We start from the raw sequence: 15,076 nt of genomic DNA on the forward strand, positions 1-15,076 counted from the left end.
TTCCCACCCCCTTTGTCTGTCTGTCTGTCTGTCTGATTACTCTCTCATTCTTCTCTCTCACCCTCTCTTTCTCTCAGTCGCTCCAGTCTCAACATGAAGACAGACGATGTGGGCCTGATCAACTGCAAGGGGAGTCAGATCACCACGGCGATCATCAGCATCCCCACGGCCCCCTCCGACACCACTGATGGGGGCGGTCTCCACGGACCCCCCCAGCGCAGACCCCCCCCACCCCCCACCGGCCCACAGGCCCCCAGCATCAATACCACCGCCAGCTCCAATGTCATCAAAGTATCTGCTCTGTGACTGTGTGACGAACCCAATCGACAGACTGACTGAGCAGGAGGAGAGGTGAAGGGGACTTTCACTTGAACTCTGCCTTGAAGGACCCTGTCGCCTGTTTAGAGGAAGAGAAATGGGAGGGAACTCCCATTTTCCAAGGAATGTACTTGGCCTTTTGAGAAGCCAGGGGATAGGCTACTGTATACTGAGAGAAATGTTGAAACGCAAGTCAGCTGATGGTAGGCTACTGTGTGCCCATTTCCCAAAAACGGGCCAGTACGTTTGAATTGCGGGAATTGACAGGACAAAGGAAGTCACTGTGTCTTTGTGCACTTCGCACCTACTCTTTATTTTCTTGATCTGGCTACAGCTCAACCCTAAATGTGTAAAAGATATTCTTCTTACACTTACAAGGTTCAAAAAAGGATGAAGACAACGATCAATGTTTTAACTCGAGTTTGGTTGGTCTTCTTTGCGTTTTCTGTTTGTCGTATCTAGTTTCACCTTGATTGATACAGTTTTGGAGTTTTTTCACTTCTCCAGTGGACGAGGTGTGTCGGTTAATATGATTGTGGTGATTTTTTTGTTTGTGTATGTACGTGTGTGATGATACTTTTATGACATGTTAATATTTTTGTGGGTTTTTAAACCTGATTAGATTTTCATCAGTCCACAATGCCCTTAAAGAGCGACTGCCCCTAAAAAGCCATTTCTCATTTTGAAAATGGCCTATAATGGGATCGATATGAGTCAGACATTTATTCTACTATCAAAATCGACGACAAAATGTGAATAGGATAATTTGGGTCATTAATTTAGTCTCATCCAGATTTGTGAGATGTCAGGAAAAAAATGTATGTTCTGGAATGAAGGGTACCATAACAGTTTTCCTTGGGTTTGGTAATGCCCATGGTCAGTTTAGTTTGACATTCGATATCCCTATGGGGCTAGTTAGGGACCACAACATTCTAAAGGTGAATAGCTCCAAATTTCAATAAATTAAAAACCTCAAACCAATTATAAATTGTAGAAATTCATATACAAATATTGAAAGCATTTAATGAGAGAACTAAAATATGTGCAACATGAAAATATTGTCCCATTTATATTGTGTATTTCATTGACGGTCCCTAACCATCCCCAGAGATAGGCACACTAGTCTGCTGAAACTAATTACCTAAATCATTTGTGTAACTCTTTCCACCTGCGAACACACACAACAAACCACACCCTGAAACCAACTCACGTTTGAATTCATTCATGGCCGCTAGCATTTCTTAATGAACCAAATCTAAAACAAGGCCAAAGCAGGAAGTTCAGTCGCCCTTTAAAATCAAAGGAACATAAATTACTACTCAGACAAATATTTTATGGCCTAACTATTTTTTTGCTAGAATATTTTATCAGACTCACTACAGTACCATTGCTGTTACTCTGTCTCTGTCTCTCCCTTGCTCTCTCACTTTCTCCCATGCGCTCTATCTCTGTCTTTCTCTCTCTCCCAGAATGTCCTAATTTTTAAGACTTTAGAATAGCAGTTTAGTCGTTGTTTTTTCAGCTCTGTGGAAGACAGTATAATCACCATGGTCCCATGCAACCATGGATGTCATTAGCTTGGTTTCCATCTAATTGGCGACAGAGTTTCATGCGAATATTCAAAAATCTGCATCAAGAAAATATGCGCATTTCCCCATCAGTGGTGTGTTTCAACCAAACGAACTTGTTACGCGCACACAAATTCATGTACCGAATAAAAATCTGACGTTCAATGTGTTTCCATCGTATTTTGCACTCTACCGATTAGTATTGTTAGTGCGGGTAGGCTAGTTTACATGATGAGATTATTATGGATAAGAGCAAGAATTTTTTGTTGTTGTCAAACAGCAGTCAAGCATTGATCATCATGTCACCGGAATAAGACCCTCGATATTTGCTGGAAAGGAGAATCAAGCTCATCACCTTGTGAAGTTCATCATAAATCGTAGTGGGAGGACCACACAACATGTCATCGCATGACTCCCAAGTTTACTTCGATATGATGGTTATTATATCAATATTTGCGCATAAAAGCGTTTCCACTGACATTTCTCGCATTGTTGACTTTACCGGCACAAAAAGATCCCACCTTGTCGAGTATATTTTGTTTTGTTGACATTTAGAAAGTTTACCCAAAAAATGTTATCCGACATGTACTTTATTTGCAGAAAAAGGTTGGATTGAAACCGGGTTCGTGCCCTACTAGGATGTGAACAGGCCTCCTCTACATGTTACATTAACTGTTGTCCATGCTGTAGGTGCCTGGCGTTTGGAATAGCTTGTGACAACTGCAGCAAAATTATAACAGATAAACAAGTATTTTGTTTGGTTCTTTACGTATAAAATGATTATTCCACGCTGTAGGTTTTTGAACAATGAAAATGAAAATACTGTGTTGCATTTGAGGAATCGGTATGTTTTGTATTGACTTTTGTGTTCTCATCCTTGTATTAAATAGAGGTTAGGACATTCAGTTATATTGTCCATGGTGGTGAGCCTATGTGTAATTATTAAAAAGAGCTAAGTTAACTTGTTGCTGACCATGTCACGAGAAAGATGAGTTCAAATCATATCAATAGTATACTACCCCTATATACACACAGAGTGTACAAAACATTAGGAACACCTCCCTAATATTGAGTTGCACCCCCTTTTGTCCTCAGAACAGACTCAATTTGTCAGGGTGTGGACTCTACAAGGTGTCGAAAGCATTCCACAGGGATGCAGGCCCATGTTGACTCCAATGCTCCCCACTGTTGTGTCAAGTTGGCTGGATGTCCTTTGGGTAGTGGACCATTCTTGATACAAAAGGTAAACTTAAGTGTGGAAAAACCCAGCAGCATTGCAGTTCTTGACACATTTAAACCGGTGTGTCAGGCACTTACCCTATTCAAAGGCACATAAATCTTTTGTCTTGCCCATTCACCCTATGAATGGCAGACATACACAATCCATGTCTCAATTGTCTCAAGGGTTAAAAATCATTCTTTAACCCGTCTCCTCCCCTTCATCTATATTGATTGAAGTGACTCCAAGTTTACTTCTATATGATGGTTAATATATCAATGTTTACGCATAAACGCGTTTCCACCACCTTTTCTCGCATTATTAATTTTACCAACCCAAAAAGATCCCACCTCGTCTAGCGTTTTTCGTTTTGTCGACATTTGGAAAGTTTACCAACAAATGTTCTGCTTCCATCAGGCCTGTCATGACATTTTTTACTTTACTCGCATAAAAAGGTTGGATTGAAACTTGGTTAGTGCCCTACTATGACGTGAACAGGCCTCCTCTACATGTTACATTGACTGGATTCACCTGGTCTGTCTATGTCATGGTGTTCCTACACTCAGTGTATTTGGAGGGGGGAGTCTCAACGATGCTCATTTTGTCCCCATCCAGGTTAAGGCCTTGTCACATTTACCATACCCTTTAATAAAGAATGCTGCCTGATATATATATATATATATATATATATATATATATATATATATATTACTGTAAGCTGACCAGTGTTCATACTCAAGGGTTCACATTATAGTCTATGGCCTGGAGCATACAGTGCCTTCAGAAAGTATTTATACCCCTTGACTTATTCCACATGTTGTTGTGTTACAGCCTGAATTCAAAATGATTTCAAAGTGAATAAAACATCTCACCCATCTACACACAGTCCTCCATAATCACAAAATAATGTATTGAAAATGGAATAGAAAGAAAATAGAAAACAGAAATATCTCATTTGCATATGCATTCACACCCCTGAGTCAATACTTTGTAGATGCACCTTTGGCAGCGATACAGCTGTGAGTCTTTCTGGTTAAGAGCTTTCCAAACCTGGATCATGCAACATATCATTTGAAAGGAAACACTTTGAAGTTTGTGGAAATGTGAAATGAATGTAGGCGAATATAACTCATTAGAACTGGTTAAAGATAATACAAAGAAAAAAACATGCGTTTTTTAAATTAATTTTTTGTTCCATCATCTTTGAAATGCAAAATAAAGGTCAATGTATTATTCCAGTTTAGGCGCAATTTAGATTATGGCAGCAGTGTATGTGCAATGTTTTAGACTGATCCAATGAACCATTGCAAAATGTTGTTTCAAGTCTACCCAAATGTGCCTAATTGGTTTATTTATACATTTTCAAGTTCATAGCTGTGCACTCTCCTCAAACAATAGCATGATTTTTGTTCACTGTAATAGTTACTGTAAATCAGGCAGTTCAGTTAGATTAACAACAATTTAAGCTTTCTGCCCATATCAAATATGTCTATGTCCTGGAAAATGTTCTTGTTACTTACAACCTCAAGCTAATCACATTAGCACACATTAGACCCCCCTCGTCCCGTCCCCCTGTCCCGTCCCGTGGGGGGGATCACAAATCCCGCTTAAGTCAAAACTGTCACTCCGCCACTCAGGAACATTCACGGTTTTCTTAGTAAGCAAATCCAGTGTACATGTGGCCTTGTGTTTGAGGTTATTGCCCTGCTTAAAGGTGAATTCATCTCCCAGTGTCTGGTGGAAAGCAGACTGAACCAGGTTTTCCTCTAGGATGATTTTGCCTGTGTTTCTTTTTTATCCTGAAAAACTCCACAGTCCTTAACAATAACAAGCATACCCATAACATGATGCAGCCACCACTATGCTTGAAAATATGGAGAGTGGTTCTCAGTCATGTGTTGTATTGGATTTGCCCCAAACATAACACTTTGTATTTACGACAAATAATTTAATACAACACTTTGCAGTATTACTTTAGTGTCTTGTTTGCAAACAGGATGCATGTTTTGGGAATGTTTGTAGTCTGTACAGGCTTCCTTCTTACCACTCTGTCAATTAGGTTAGTATTGTGGAGTAACTGCAATGTTGTTGCTCCATCCTCAGTTTTCTCCTATCATAGCCATTATACTATTAACTGTTTTAAAGTCACCATTGGTATCATGGTGAAACCCCTAAGTGGATTCCTTCCTCTCCGGGCAACTGAGTTAGGAAGGACACCTGTTTCTTTGTAGTGACTGGGTGTATTGATACACCATCCAAAGCCTCATTACTAACTTCACCATGCTTAAAGGGATATTCAATGGCTGCTTTTTATATTTTTACCCATCTACCAATATGTGCCCTTCTTTGCGAGACATTGGAAAACCTCCCTGGTCTTTATGGTTGAATCAGTGTTTGAAATGCACTGCTTGACTGAGGGATCTTACAATTATCTGTATGTGTGAAGTACAGAGATGAGGTAGTCATTCAAAAATCATGTTAAACACAGAGTGAGTACATGGAACTTATTATGTGACTTGTTAAGCACATTTTTACTGCTGAACTTTAGGCTTGCATAACAAAGGGGTTGAATACTTATTGACTCAAGACATTTCAGCTTTTCATATTTTATTAATTTGTAAATATATATATTTTTTAATATTCCACTTTGACATTATGGGGTATTGTATGTAGGCCATTGACAAAAAAAATCTCAATTGAATCTATTTTAAATTCAGGCTGTAACAACAAAATGTGGAATAAGTCAAGGGGTATGAATAATTTCTGAAGGCACTGTATATACAGTCGTGGCCAAAAGTTTTGAGAATGAGAATTTGAGACACAAATATTAATTTCCACAAAGTTTGCTGCTTCAGTGTCTTTAGATATGTTTATCATGTTACTATGGAGCATTTCATAAGTGTCAAAGGCTTTTATTGACAATTACATGAAGTTGATGCAAAGAGTCAATATTTGCAGTGTTGACCATTCTTTTTCAAGACCTCTGCAATCCGCCCTGGCATGCTGTCAATTAACTTCTGGGCCACATCCTGACTGATGGCAACCCATTCTTGCATAATCAATGCTTGAAATTTGTCAGAATTTGTGGGTTTTTGTTTGTCCACCCGCCTCTTGAGGATTGACCATAAATTCTCAATGGGATTAAGGTCTGGGGAGTTTCCTGGCCATTGACCCAAAATATTGATGTTTTGTTCCCTGAGCCACTTAGTTATCACTTTTTCCTTATGGCAAGGTGCTCCATCATGCTTGAAAAGGCATTGTTCATCACCAAACTGTTCCTGGATGGTTGGGAGAAGTTGCTCTCGGAGGATGTGTTGGTACCATTCTTTATTCATGGCTGTGTTCTTAGGCAAAATTGTGAGTGAGTGAGCTCCCAAGGCTGAGGAGCAACCCCACACATGAATGGTCTCAGGATCCTTTACTGTTGGCATGACACAGGACTGATGGTAGCGCTCACCTTGTCTTTTCCGGAGAAGCTTTTTTCCGGATGCCCCAAACAATCGGAAAGGGGATTCGTCAGAGAAAATTACTTTACCCCAGTCCTCAGCAGTCCAATCCCTGTACCTTTTGCAGAATATCAGTCTGTCCCTGATGTTTTTCCTGGAGAAAAGTGGCTTCTTTGCTGCCCTTCTTGACACCAGGCCATCCTCCAAAAGTCTTCGCTTCACTGTGCGTGCAGATGCACTCACACCTGCCTGCTGCCATTCCTGAGCAAGCTCTGTACTGGTGGTGCCCCGATCCCGCAGCTGAATCAACTTTAGGAGACGGTCCTGGCGCTTGCTGGACTTTTTGGGCGCCCTGAATCCTTCTTCATAACAATTGAACCACTCTCCTTGAAGTTCTTGATGAGCCGATAAATGGTTGATTTAGGTGCAATCTTACTGGCAGCAATATCCTTGCCTGTGAAGCCCTTTTTGTGCAAAGCAATGATGACAGCACGTGTTTCCTTGCCGGTAACCATGGTTGACAGAGGAAGAACAATGATTCCAAGCACCACCCTCATTTTGAAGCTTCCAATCTGTTATTCACACTCAATCAGCATAACAGATCATGATCTCCAGCCTTGTCTTCGTCAACACTCACACCTGTGTTAACGAGAGAATCACTGACATGATGTCAGCTGGTCCTTTTGTGGCAGGGCTGAAATGCAGTGGGAATTTTTTTGGGGGATTCAGTTCATTTGCATGGCAAAGAGGGACTTTGCAATTAACTGCAATTCATCTGATCACCCTTCATAACATTCTGGAGTATATGCAAATTGCCATCATACAAACTGAGGCAGCAGACTTTGTGAAAATTAATATTTGTGTCATTCTCAAAAGTTTTGGCCAAGACTGTACTGTATGGCCTGGACTAGGGCCTGGAGTTTCTTTTGCCCCTAGTAATGTGATTTGAACAGTAGGCCTATTACTCATTCTCTCTACTGTTTCATGCTTAGCGAAGTCATTAGACAAGGCTAACCTCTACAGTAAACACTGATGTGGTCTTATTACTGTGTTATGTTGGAAGGCTAATGGACGCATTTATCCATTTGAGAAGTAATGGAAAAGGTCACTTCTCAAAAAGTGTTTGTTTCTTTGTTTCTTACCTTTCGTCTCCTTAGGTTTGGTTCTTTTTCAATTGGGCTTTTCTGTCTGCTCCGTATTCTCTGTTCGATGATGTTTATCATGTGACTTTGTATTGTGTCTTAATGACTATAAACTAGTGTCAGATAAAGATTTACATCTGCCACCCAAACCTGGCTTGTGTCATAATGACTATAAACTAGTTTCGTGTCTTTGGCGTCATGAAAAGTGAAGACTTTTATTTTAGAAAATCAATTCTCTGTAATTATTATTACGTGACTAAACTAATCATGTAAATGTCATTTACTAGGATGTCAGGGCACCATGGAAAATCTTTGGATTACAAAGTTATAATATTTCTGAATATAACTCTTCAGATATTTTAATGATTTAAAATTATCTGTATGTGTATTCTATTCTATTAATTAATAATTGTTTACCTTATGTCAGTCTCATTGTAAAACGTCGTAAATGGTTGGTTATCTGCACGAACCCAGCCTTTACTATGAATCACCCATGCACCAATTGGCTTAATCATTTATTTACTAACTCACTAAATAATCACAGAAATGCATAAACAAACTAACAGTAGATATATGTTACCAAGAAGGATAGGGAAGATTCCCTAGTGGGCTAAGCCGATATGACGGCTTGGTGGACAAAGGGAAGTGGGTGTGGACTGAGCAAGAGCTGGAAAGACAAAAGGGTCACTACCCACAGTTGATAATTATATTAAATGAAATGCTAAACCTTTGCACAAGAAGGCTCACTCATTCGGAAAAAATTGCAATCAATATATATTTACGCCCATGTGTCGTGATCTTTCTGTTTGAATCTGGTCTGTTTGCTGGAGAGTCAGTTCATCCGTGTCTCTTTCTCTTTCTCTCTGTTTCCCTGAAGTTCAAAGTCTCTCATGGTTAGAACGGTTACTTCAGAGTTACCATTCAGTAATGTTCTCATAGAATAGCTGTTTCGGCAGTTGTTGGTATTCGCATCCCAGGTTCACATAATTTCTAGCTGCAGACTAGTAATTAGTATCTAAGATTTGCTCTTATTATGTAGGGATTGATAGTATCATAGCTTAACCATTTCCAGCCGTGTAGCCAATGCTCTACGTGGTATGGTTAGGAATTCTATAACTATTCACAATCACAGCTCACGCTGTGGGTTTGCTTAGTCTAAACTCAAACCTGTGCCCCCTCAGTTTACACTGATGTACATGTGGTCTCAAGAGGATTTGTTCAGGAGGGTCTTTTATTTGTAACAGCAGAAAAGGCGGGTCTATGACGCCTGATCATGTCTGTACTCACGGGGGCGGGCCAATGACTTAGTTAAACTTGAAAGGGAATACAATTATTTCACATTAAATGTTTAAATCACATTACATAATTTCACAAATAGTTTCATCTAGACTCATTAATTTTATACAAGAATTAGATGCAAACCCCATAATTGAGAAATGTACACATTCAGAGATATAGTTATTGTCACGCCCTGGCCTTAGTTATCTTTGTTTTCTTTATTATTTTGGTTAGGCCAGGGTGTGACATGGGTGATTTATTGTGTTCAGTTTAGTTGTCTAGGTAAGTCTATGGTTGCCTAGAGTGGTTCTCAATCAGAGGCAGGTGTTTATCGTTGTCTCTGATTGGGAACCCGCCTGTCCAGAGCTGCTAGAGTCTCCCGCCTGTCCAGAGCTGCTAGAGTCTCCCGTCTGTCCAGAGCGGCTAGTCTCCCGCCTGTCCAGAGCGGCTAGTCTCCCGCCTGTCCAGAGCGGCTAGAGTCTCCCGCCTGTCCATAGCGGCTAGAGTCTCCCGCCTGTCCAGAGCCGCCAGTCAGCCAGGATCCTCCAGAGCCGCCAGTCAGCCAGGATCCTCCAGAGCCGCCAACCAGCCTGAGCTACCTCTCAGTCTTGAGCTACCTCAGTCCGGAGCTGCCCCTCAGTCCAGTGGGGCCATTTTAGTAGGGTTGCCAATCCTAGGTCGGCAGTGAGGGTCGTCGTTCCTAGGATACTATAAAAAATGGACTAAGACTATGGTGGGGTCCACGTCCCGCGCCAGAGCCGCCACCATGGACAGACGCCCACCCAGACCCTCCCCTATGGGTTTAGGTGTGCGGCCGGGAGTCCGCACTTTTGGGGGGGGGGGGGGGGGGGGGGTACTGTCACGCCCTGGCCTTAGTTATCTTTGTTTTCTTTATTATTTTGGTTAGGCCAGGGTGTGACATGGGTGATTTATTGTGTTCGTCTTGTCTAGGGGTTTATTAGATTAATGGGGTTGTGTTCAGTTTAGTTGTCTAGGTAAGTCTATGGTTGCCTAGAGTGGTTCTCAATCAGAGGCAGGTGTTTATCGTTGTCTCTGATTGGGAACCATATTTAGGCATCCATATTCTTTGGGTATTTTTGTGGGTGATTTGTTTCCTTTCTGTGTTTTATGCACCAGTTAGGACTGTTACGGTTTTCACGGTTATTGTTTTTGTAGTTTGTTCATGTTTGAGTTTTTCTGATTAAAGAACCATGAACTATAACCACGCTGCGTTTTGGTCCGCCTCTCCTTCCCAGGAAGAAAGCCGTGACAGTTATGTGTGTTTCCTGTCCTCTCTGAGGTCACCAAATGAAACGCACTCATCATACCCATCCCTTAAGTGTCCACGGACCGTTCCCACCTTCTCACAAGTGGACATTTTGCTTCATTTTCCCATTTGGAGGATTTAGGAGTTCGGCCATGTGAAATCCTTTGTTTTTTCTGTGTCTTTTTCTCTGCATGACCGGGGGAGAACGTCTCCGCCAGGAATTTATGGCCTGAGATAACAGAACCTGGGTGTAGGAGAGAGAGAGGGGGAAGCCACGATCTATACCCAGAAAGGGCCACATCATGACACTAGTGTCAGATAAAGATTTACATCTGCCAGCCAAACCTGGCTTGTGAGCTTCTTTTGCTCAAACTAGTGTTGCTTTATAGCCCTAATAAAACATGGTAGATTGGTCCTACTACTGTTCAAATGTAAAACAAAATGTATTTTGAATTTAGCCGTACACATCAACAACCGTCGTTTTATTGAATACACAAGAAAGATATGCGCCCCACTATCACATACACTTGTATATGTTGCTGTAGGCCTACACATAATTTGCGCCTACCGACACGCACAGATCAGCTCCACAGTATGAGCAAATCTATAAATAGATTTGTACACTTTGCAAGCATGTGTGAGACACAAACTCTGCCTCCACGAGTTCAGTTCTGGTTAGATTCAACAGGCCTTCAGGTGCTAGTGGCAAGGGTAACGGAGGTGCGGGTGCTGGTTGTGATGTTACCCTCGTGATCCTGGTGCTAAGCCCTGGCTGTTCTCGATCTCGTTGGTCAGCAGGTGGCTTGGGGGATGGGTGGATATTAGATTTGCTTCTAGGCTCCTAAAGCCGCTACCAAAACTTAACAATGCTAGTATTTACTAGGTTGCCTATAGCTGTAGCTGTCTGTAAAAGTGAACTTTCCCCCTCTCTAACCAGGTTTCCATCCAAACATTTCATGCTGATGAATGACCTGACTCATGAAAACAGTCTGGGCTGATGGAAACAGGATATGCGTTGCAATTTATGAATGCCAACAGACAATTTGTTAATTCAACATACAGTATAAGGTGTCTTTTTGTGTCGATAAAATGTATCATGCGAGAAATGGCGTGTAAAAAAACATTTATGCGCAAATATTGATATAATAACCGTCATATCGAAGTAAACTCGGAGGCACCCGATGATATGTTGTGTGGTTCTCCCACTACTTTTAAATGTTTTACTTTTCTTTAGACAGGGAGGTCACCATTGAGGCCAGGGTCTCATTCTTAACGGAGCGCTGTGAACACGAACACACAATTCAATACAACATAAAGCAACATAACAACAACACAATACAATAAATACCCGCAAGATTCATCAAAACAAACAACTATCACATATTATCTCCCTCAAAATGTATCTAAACTGTCCAATGGAGACCAGCTAGTCTAGCTTCAAGGTGGCCTGAAGGCTATTCTATGAGCTGGGGGCATAAAAACTAAAAGCATTTTTCCCCACAGCTCAGTGGAGATCCACAGGACCCCCAGAATAAGTCAGTCCAGAGAGCGGGACTGAACATTTCTGGATCTCCAATTAATAAGTGAGCTGAGGTAGTGGAGGAGTCTCAGAAGAACCACTTTATATACAAAAAGTTACCAATGATGGGCCCTTCAGGTAGTCAGAGACTCCCAACCAACAGAACTATACAATGTCGGGGAAAAAAATGTAATTACAGGCCTGATGGAAACAGATTTTTTTTGGTAAAATTTGCAAATGTCGACAAAACAAAATACGCTAGACAAAGTGGGAACTTTTTGTGTTGGAAAAAATTAAAGATGCGAGAAATGTTGGTGGAAATGCTTTTATGTGCAAATATTGATATAATAACCATCATATCAAAGTAAACTTGGAGTCACATGATGACATGTTGTGTGGTTCTCCTACTATGACTCGTCAGGGATGCATACAGTTTATTAGGCAACAGAAAAGATAAATGATGATGAAATTCACAGGATGGTGAAAGTGCACCGTGATGAGCTTGATGCTCATTTCCAATAAATATCTTATTCTGGTGTAATGATGACCGATGCTTGGCCCAGATGCACTGTGTTTGCGAACTGTTGGCTAGAGCACACGTGCCAAGACTAGTAGTTGCCTTTGCTATAATATAACACAACAGTTTTTGTGACAAAAATCATCATTTGTGTTGAAAATTAGCTTGGAAACCCATTTAACTTGTATTTTTCATTCGGTACATGGAAAACCGCAAATGTTGTTTTTATATGCCCTATGTCATCACGCACAGACCTTCATTCACCATAAATCAGTTTGATGGAAACTCTTCTCTGGTGGGTAAATGTGGATATTTTAGAATATTTGCATGAAAATCTGTTGCAAATTGGATGGAATCCTAGTTTGTGTGTGAGAAAAAAATGCCTTGGGACCCAATGAGCTTCCTAAACAAGGTAATGAAAGCGGTGCCTTATGACATTGCATGGCTAGGTGCCCAATCAACAGTGGTGGAAAAAGTACCCAATTGTCATACTTGAGTAAAAGTAAAGATACATGAATAGAAAATTACTTTTTACTCCATACATTTTACCTGACACCCATGTGACGACCCTCCCACTCTGTCAGGTAAAATGTATGGAGTAAAAAGTACATTATTTTCTTTAGGAATGTGGTGAAGTAAAAGTAAAAGTTGTCAAAAATATAAATAGTAAAGAAAAGTACAGATACCCAAAAAAACTACTTAAGTAGTACTTTAAAGTAGTTTTATTTAAGTACTTTACACCACTGCCAATCAGAATGCATTTTGGGATTTTAACTACTAAATATATTTACATCCCCCCCTCCTCAGATAATGAGCACACACGGCATATAGCCTCTACTGGCAGGCCCAGCAGTGCTACATTGGCAAAACCAGGCAAGGTAATTCATATACCATTTGTTAAGTTCATGGGGGCACAAATTCCATCTGGGGGTTCCATGCTCGGCTTTGCCACCCGTAGAACCGGCCATGCAGTCATTGCATATCTCCAACTCTATGTGGTCAGATTGTGGCTAACTTGACAGTGTGACCACACAACTACTGATCAGTTTGTTAAGTATATGAGAGAGAAAACTGAAGAGAATTCAATGAAAACCATAAATTCAGAGGCAATGATTATAAATTATTACTAGTGGAGAGACATATGAAGATATTTTGCATGTGTTTTTCCTCTTTGTGGTTTAAATGATTCATTTCATGGTTGAAATGGTTAGAATTCTCGTTCAATCTCAAACTGTGTTATTCCCATTATAGCCACAAGGGGTCAGGCTTGTCTTCAACCATTGCGCCAACGTTCCTACATTTTAGAAAGTTGTTTGTGGAGATCCTATTCATTTCAAAACAAGGTAACATCTGATCAGTCCCTATCAATTCGCTTAATCCAGGAACAGTCAGTGATGATGAGGAGAAACTGGGCAAGACTATGATGGCGAATAGGGCCAATTTAGCTCAAACTGGGTGAGCATGCACTCCAACGTAAAATTATGACAATCTGGCTCCTGGTTCTAGCTCACACAACAGTTCAGCACAGAGCACATAAATTGAAAAAGACTCAGAGGCTACTACTGCAATGCGTCACAAATGAATGCTAACTAAGCAGCATGCTGATATCTGGGCACAAACTGTTGACTAAGTGTGACCCTCAACTCGCCAAACGGGGAGTGGCTGATGCAGTGACCCATTTAATACCAGAAAGACGAGTACATAGAACTGGGTTTGAAGCAGGTGGTTGGCAAGAAACTGAAGACAAGATGCACTTCCCAATACTCAACTCAATTAACGCTATATAAAAGCATGCTCTTTGGCTTTGCAGTGGGATAGTGTATGGAGAACAGTTGCTGCTGCTGAATGTGTCTGCGGTAGTGTGTGCTGTGTGGTCTGGCACTGGATAAGTTTCCACAGACGGCATAGTCCTGGGGACAGCTGGGGGGAAGTGGGGACATGCAGGAGGGCAGCTGCAGGTCAGGGTCAGGCATGGGTTCACATTCTTCATTAAAAGAAAGTCAGGTTGTCATATTTAACATACATTACACTACGCTGCTGGGCAAGAAACTCTGCATAAAGACATAAACCCAACAAGGGTAACAGAGCTTCTCCTTGCACACGAATGAATGCAAACATATTTGCATAATACTGTAATAACAACAGTGGGAAATCAAGCTGTCTAATAAAAAGAGACAGCGTGTTGAAGGCAGCCTCTCTTCTTCTCCCTAAAGTACACCGATGTTTCAGATGATTTATTTATACATCCAGCCCCCTTTCCTTGCTTTTGGAATTGAAGTCAGAGCTACTTCCTCCTCTCATCCATCTGGGAAAGCCCAACATGTGGAAGATACAAGACGATAACAGTACTAATTTAGATGGAATCAGGTCATTCACAAGGAGCTCTGGAGCTCCGAAATCCAAGTTCCATTTCTGAAGTCTGGTCCAAGTGTCTCAATTCTGCAAGAGAAGGATATTTACAGGATCAAACCCCTTCATTCCTCCAATGAGTAATTGTATCCGGGTCACACAACAAAGGACTGTCGCTCAGGTGCTTCCTTGCTGACTGTGAGGGTGACAATACTTTGCCCTCCTGAGATAACCGACAGTATGTGCTGCTCATTTTAGCAGACCCTTTGAGGTTCTAGTCATATAGCAAAGCAACTTACAGGAGTGATTGGGGTTAAGCGTCTTTCTCAAGGGCACATCAACAGATTTTACACCTAGTCAGCCTGGGGATTCGAATCCACATCTTTTTGGTTACTGGCCCAATGCTCTTAACCGCTAGGCCACTACCTACCTTCCTACCTTTTTGCAGTGCAT

The 15,076-nt window shown here is 41.2% G+C and overlaps 1 protein-coding gene across 1 annotated transcript in view; it reads left to right on the forward strand.

Annotated features, from left to right (window-relative positions):
- Positions 1 to 2,051, forward strand: part of LOC139414228 (A-type voltage-gated potassium channel KCND3-like) — a 115,573-nt gene extending 113,522 nt beyond the window's left edge. Inside the window, exon 7 of the mRNA XM_071162124.1 lies at positions 78 to 2,051. Coding sequence (XP_071018225.1) covers positions 78 to 306 — 229 coding nt within the window. The 3' untranslated portion in view covers positions 307 to 2,051. The remainder of the gene's footprint in view (positions 1 to 77) is intronic.
- Positions 2,052 to 15,076: the final 13,025 nt, after the last annotated feature.

Source organism: Oncorhynchus clarkii, chromosome 7, assembly GCF_045791955.1.
Source record: "Oncorhynchus clarkii lewisi isolate Uvic-CL-2024 chromosome 7, UVic_Ocla_1.0, whole genome shotgun sequence".
NCBI classification, from domain to species: Eukaryota; Metazoa; Chordata; class Actinopteri; order Salmoniformes; family Salmonidae; genus Oncorhynchus; species Oncorhynchus clarkii.